General features: G+C 50.7%; 1 protein-coding gene across 2 annotated transcripts in view; it reads right to left on the bottom strand.

Moving 5' to 3' along the window:
• DAAM2 (dishevelled associated activator of morphogenesis 2) overlaps positions 1 to 6,277 on the bottom strand; it is a 112,460-nt gene that overhangs the window by 27,680 nt on the left and 78,503 nt on the right. For both annotated transcript variants that reach the window (XM_068558108.1, XM_068558109.1), the window contains exons 7-10: positions 5,678 to 5,788; positions 4,382 to 4,485; positions 2,888 to 2,954; positions 1,740 to 1,857 (exon numbers count right to left, since the gene is read on the bottom strand). In XM_068558108.1, the coding sequence (XP_068414209.1) occupies positions 1,740 to 1,857; positions 2,888 to 2,954; positions 4,382 to 4,485; positions 5,678 to 5,788 (400 nt within the window). The remainder of the gene's footprint in view (positions 1 to 1,739; positions 1,858 to 2,887; positions 2,955 to 4,381; positions 4,486 to 5,677; positions 5,789 to 6,277) is intronic.

The following is a 6,277-nucleotide window of genomic DNA, read 5'->3' as shown; positions in this document are numbered from 1 at the left end:
CTGCCCTAGCGTCACTCCCTGGGGCCAGGCTGGGGAGGTGTGTCCCTCCCCTCCCCTGACAAGCTCCCCTTCTGACTGGGGAGGCATCGAAACTGCTGATAATAAAGACTCATAAATCCTATTATTTCTTGCTGATCTGCAACTGACCTTTTGTGAATGTGTCCACCCTCTAGATATATTTCTCTATTCCCTGAAATGCTTTCTGGCCGTCTTCTTCCCTGTTGGTACCCTGAGTATCCTATGCCTGGGGAATGCAAATTGCTTTTTTACAATTATCTTAAAAAAGCACATTTAAGAAAGTAAGTCTGCTCCAAACATTACGCGCTGAATAATGAAGTCTCCAGGGAAAAATTTTTTTAAAAGAAAAGGTTTTAGGATTATCAATGCTATTGTCCTACAGAGAAAGATGAATGGAAACTCATTACAGGTGCACAGTGGGAGGGGGTCAGAATGGGCTGAAGAAGTGGCTGTGGAATCCTGGCAGATTTCGTGGTGAAGTTTACCCCGAACTGTGAAGGCAAAGGCACTGTGTGTTGCGCCTGCACAGGGCCCCACGGGCATCCCCTCTAATAGTAGTCTGGCTGGACATGGACTTTCTTTTCATGTGATGGCCACAAGCTCCTCTTCCTTGGTTCTTGATCCAAGTACTTTGTTTCTACTGACCACCAAGGGGAGGTCCAGCAGCATGATCCTGGCCTCAAAGGCAAACCATAATGCCTACAAAGTGGAAGGTCACATCTGCACAGCCCCATTTTGAGGCAGAACAGAGGGACCCATTCACAATGCCCTTGGAGCACTAAACACAGGAAGTCATGAGAGCAGAAGTCAGATTTCCCACGTCTTCCATGAAGACTTTCTAGACTGAGTTTTGGAGAGCTGGCAGCTTCCTGGTCCAGGTCACTGTGTCTCTCCTCCTTTCCATCACTCCACTGACACATGCATTGCAAAGTGGTCATCATTTTCCATTTACCTTTCAACCAGGAACACGGGGTAAAGCCCTGTGTTCACAGAAGTAGAATGTGTTTCATCTAAAGCCCTGACCCCAAAGAAACAAAATTCCTTCATATGTACAGACTCACTGAGCCTCAGGTTCATTCACTGTAAACTGGAGATAATAACACACACTCCTTAAGCCATTCTGTGGTTTAGAGACACTATCTTAATAGACGTCCCATCACACCCAGCCCAGAGTTGGCAACAGTAAATCGTAGTTGTCACCACCACCTCGATTACCAATACCAACATCACCACCACTAAAGAGAGTCTGTCTAGGCTGACCATTATGTTGGGCCATGCCAGTTTCCAAATATTCTATTTTATGAAGAGCTTAAATACCAAATGGTGCAGTTATAGCTCATTTCAAATTGCATGCTGGCGTGGCTATTAGTAATTATGTATAATTTATTCAGTCACCGAGCACACCTGGATCCTAAGAGCTTAGCATCTGCTCCTATAGATACTGACATTTGGTATTTGTAAAGTGAGTCAGGAACAAGGGTGGTAGGATGGGAGTTGGCATTGCTCAGCGCTGAGTCCCCCACTCCTCTGCTGGGGGACAGTGTCAAGTCCTGACCCCCAGGAGGAAGGGAAGAGCACGGGCCTGAGTCCCATGGCCTGGCCTCCTGGGAACTGGGGTGCAGAGGGAGACATGGGGAGACTTCCCAACCCCGGGAGCTTCTGACACCTTGTCTCCAGCTGCCCCGGGCCAGGGGCTCAGGCCGGCTGAGGGGGCTACTCACAGGGCATCTGCAGGCAGTGGTGCAGGACAGACAGCAGGCAGGGGTAGGCCTCTGTGTGCTTCAGCTTCCTGTGGATCAGCTCAAACATCTGGGAAGCACTCTTGGTGTCGACGTGGACCTGAGGGTGTGGAGGGCACAGTGAATGGGGAGGGGGGAGGGGGGAGGGGAAGGCAGCAGAGGAAGAGAATGGGGAGGGAGAAGACCCTGCTTTCATCCACTGAGCCCCGTCCCGCAGAAGCATTCCTCTCCTGCCTCTGGTCCAGGCTTAAAAAAGAGACGGGCAGAGAAAAGGAGGAGAGAGCTGTGCTAATTGTATAAACCAGGGTTTCCCAACCTCGGCACCACTGGCATCTTGGACTGGATGATTCTTTGCTGTGGGAGGCTGTCCTGTTCACTGTGGGCTGTGCAGCAGCATGCTGGCCCTATATCTACCAGACGTCAGGGGATCCTCCTCGCGCCTGTTGTGACAGCTAAGAATGTCTCTAAACATTGCAGGTGTCCCCAAGGGAAGTAAAATCTCCCCTGGTTGATTCAAACTAAGGGAAGGAAGCAGGGGCCTGGATGATTCAAGGAGCACATGGCATAGGTTGCAAATTCCAGACCGACTCTGTCGTTGCGTGACAACAGCAAGCTGCTCGTCCCTGCTAACATCAGTTTCCTTCTCTTTAAATTCAGGGCTTTTTTTTAGAATATAAAGGGATGGTGCTTGGCTACTGAAGCACCACCCCAAAGGAGGTCTCCATGTGGATAGGGATTTTATAACACAATATTTAAGCAGCAGACGTGTGGATTTTCAGGGTTACCAAGGCTAAAATGGAAATGATGTTGTTTGCTAAGCATGATCAGGTTAGTGATGGGGAAAGGTATCTCAGGAAATTACCGGAAGACACGGAGAAAGTCATCCCAGGGGAGGCATTTGAGAGTAACCATGTGTAAGAATTGTCTCTCTTTCCTTTGGGGGTTGCAGTGGGAGATGCTCTCCCCGGTTAGGGTCTGCTGGTGGTGCCTGGCAGAGCCACCATACTGCCAGGGCTCCAGAAGCAGGACCTGGCCGTGGGGGCACCCCAGGGAACCCGGCCAACAGCGGACCTACCACAGCACGGCATCTGGGACCCACTGCAGTCGCCCTACCCTTGCAGGCTCCTCACCATGTCAAACCTCCTGGCCAGCTCCAGGTCATCCTCGTTCCGGACCATCTCGAAGAAGTCCAAATGCCTAGACAGGACGGGGGGATAGAGGGAGTAGACATCACCGCCAGGCCAGCCCCGGGTGAGGGTTACAGCCCTTCCAAGCCCCCCACTGACTCAATCTGAAGTCTTCATTCAGGTGAGGCCAAGGCAAAGCCAGAAAGAAGCCAGCTGCCTGTATGTCAACACTCTCCTTTATAGAATCCCACGCCCATCCCTCGGGGAGGCCAACGGAGGGTCCTATCACCTTCCATCGGGCTTTCACAAGTTCGGAACTACTGACATTTGGGGCTGGGTCATCCCTGGCTTTGGGAGGTGGGTGTGTGAGTTCCAAGACGTGCACCAGCATCCCTGACCTCTACCCACCAGATGCCAGCAGAATCCCCCACTTTGTGACGACCACAGATGTCTCCAGGAGCTGCCGGATGTCCCCTGGCACCTGCAGTCAAGGACCACTGCCCTACATCTACCTTCCCCAGTGTTCTTTTTTTTTTTTATTATTGGAGTATAATTACTTTACAATGTTGTGTTAGTTTCTGCTGTACAACAAAGTGAATAAGTGAATATATATATATATACCCCCTCCCTCTTGGACCTCCCTCCCTCCCCGTCCCCCATCCCACCCATCTAGGTCACCACAGAGCACCGAGCTGAGCTCCCTGTGCTATACAGCAGGTTCCCACTAGCTCTCTATTTTACACATGATAGTGCATATATGTCAAACCCAATCTCCCAATTTGTCTCACCCTCCCCTTCCTCCCGTGCCCGCATGTCCGTTCTCTACGTCTGGCGTCTCTATTCCTGCCCTGCAAACAGTATTGTCCCATGTCTCCACTCAAAGCCAATCTCTCATCTTCTACCCCATCCACTCCTACACGTCACCACAAAAGGACCCATTCTCTCTCCCTTAAGACCTAACGTAATAAAATAGCCTGTGCGAGTGAGGTGGAACCAGAGGGGCTCACTAGTGACGCACAGGAGCTTCACTGCGCCCTATGCTCAGCAAAGGCCTTGATGGCTTGCTTGCACCTTGGCGGGGAGCATTTCTTGGCTGAGCAGCGGGGCACTGCGGGACGTTTAACATTCCTGGCTCCCTACAACCCATGCCAGTGGTGCCCCCCACCGGCCAGTTTGAAAACCAAAGAACACCCCTACATGTTCCAAATTCCCCCCCAGCGGGCAGTACTGCCACAGCGGAGGACTACTGGGTCCACCTGCCTATAACATCAGAGGTCAGACAGGAGGTCAGCAAAGAGGACGGGCAGGGGCATAGGTGATGTGGGACGAGAAGGTGGGGAGCTGCCCACCTCCCGCCCCCCGGAGCTGCTTCTGAATCGACGCTGGGTGAGGCAGGCGGTCTCCAGGGGAACAGAAACCTCTACAGGAGTCCTGACCGTGCCCCATCGAGGCACTGTCGCCGTAGGTTTGCATGGGGACGGGTGACTTGGGCCTTACTTGTCCAGGATAGCATTCTCGTGCTGCCGGAGTTTGTCAATCACAGGCTGTATCCCCAGCATCAGGAACTCGTACCGTAGATGTAGACGGAACTCCAGATTATCCTGGGGGTCACCAAGGGAGGACCAGACTCACTGGCTGGTCTCGATTTCCACAGGAGTCCCCAGTGGCCCCCTCATTGCCACTCCAGTCCCACCACATCCCCTGCAGCAAACTCATGAGAACTGCTTTGAGTCCCAGAGTTGCAAGAAAGGGTGGGAGGAGACATCCTCTGACCTTGTTATTTACTCCCTTTAGCTCTCCTGCCTCACTTCCTTTAAGTCCTTCACCAGTTTTCCCTAAGTTTTTGGCCTCACAGAGCAGTGTTGAAGAGTGATACAGAGCACACACTTTGGAACCAGACATTTCCTGGTTCCAATCCCTGCTCTGTCACTTATTGGTTTTGTGACTTTTGCAAAAGTCTTAGTTTCCTCATCAGTTAAATGGGCATGATATTACTTACCTACAGGAATGATATTCATAAGAACTGCTTGATGAGGTATGGTTAGCAACTAACCAGAACAGATGTCAGCATAAATAGCTAGTACTGACTCAGGTGACATCAGCATCTTAGGGACAGGTAATTCCCCCAATCCACCCCAGCCAACTCAGGTCATCAGGACGGGACACAAAAAAAAGTATGCTGGCAGAAAAGAGGGAAAAGCAGAGATCATTAAATTGCCCCTTTTGACCTTCAACAAGCTGACCTTGACTGGGGCATCTGATTGCCTTAGAATTTGGGGAGTTCACCTGCTCTTCAAGTTCTTCTTCGACTGTTGCTATTTTTAAGGTCTGGGAATCCCATTCTGACCCCAAAAGAAGGAAAATCAGAAGTCACACCTCCTAACAGAAGGTGCTAGAAGAGCATGATCAGCCACCCCAGAAATCAGTCCAGAAGCAGGTCTTTAGAAAGCTCTAGAAAGAAGGGCCAACACTTGCCCTCCTCCCATAAATGATCCCCACCATCCTAAACAATCATCAGCCAGACAAGCTTGGGGTTTGTCCATGACACACATAATGCATGATGCGACCTAGGCAGGAAGCTCCCCAGGAACCCCTCATGACAGAGAGGTTTATGACAAGCTGTGCTTTCTTCGCCCCAAGTGAAGGAGGCAAGAGGTGATACAGATAATCTGAGGACAATGATGGTAGTGCCAGCCACACCGACCCTCTGCCACTTCCCCAGGCAGCACTCACGCCCTCTTCCCCAGGTCCAGAAAGCCAGGGCCCAGCAAGGGCACGGAGAAGATGTCTCACCTCTCCAGCGCCAGCATTGAGGACAGCGTTGATAAAGGACATGATGGCTGTTTTCAGATTCACTTCATCCCGGTATCGGCCCAGACTTCGGTCCAGCTCATTCAGCAGTGTCTGGACGGAAAGGCAGGATGGAAAAAGAGAGGAGGGCTCAGGATCCTATGAGTCCAGCCTCTGTGCCTTTGCTCCTGCCATTCCAATCGCCCAGAATGCCCCATCTGTTCTCTCCACCCAATCTACCCAACTCATCTTGGACCTTCCCTAAAGCTCACCTTTTCCAGGAAGCATCTTTTGCCTCTCTACATCTCAGCCCCAGTCCTACCTTATTGTCCTGTCCACTCAGCCTTGGGGACTTGCTTTATTTTGCTGGGCGATGCTGAAAAGATGCTTTAGCACTTTACAGCTGTTTACAGCTCCTCAGCCCTCCCTATCTGCGGCTCCCATATGTGCAGATTCAACCAATGCCAGGTTGAAAGTATATATATTTTTTAAATTTCAGAAAGTTCCAAAAAGCAAAATTTGAATTTGCTGAACACCAGTAACTGTTTATATAGCATTTATATTGTATTTACAGTTATTTACAGAGCATTTACATTATATTAG

This window comes from Eschrichtius robustus, chromosome 12 (genome assembly GCF_028021215.1).
Source record: "Eschrichtius robustus isolate mEscRob2 chromosome 12, mEscRob2.pri, whole genome shotgun sequence".
Classification (NCBI taxonomy): Eukaryota; Metazoa; Chordata; class Mammalia; order Artiodactyla; family Eschrichtiidae; genus Eschrichtius; species Eschrichtius robustus.
The sequence above is the reverse complement of the archived record's forward strand: the minus strand, read 5'-3'. Positions and strand labels throughout refer to the sequence as shown.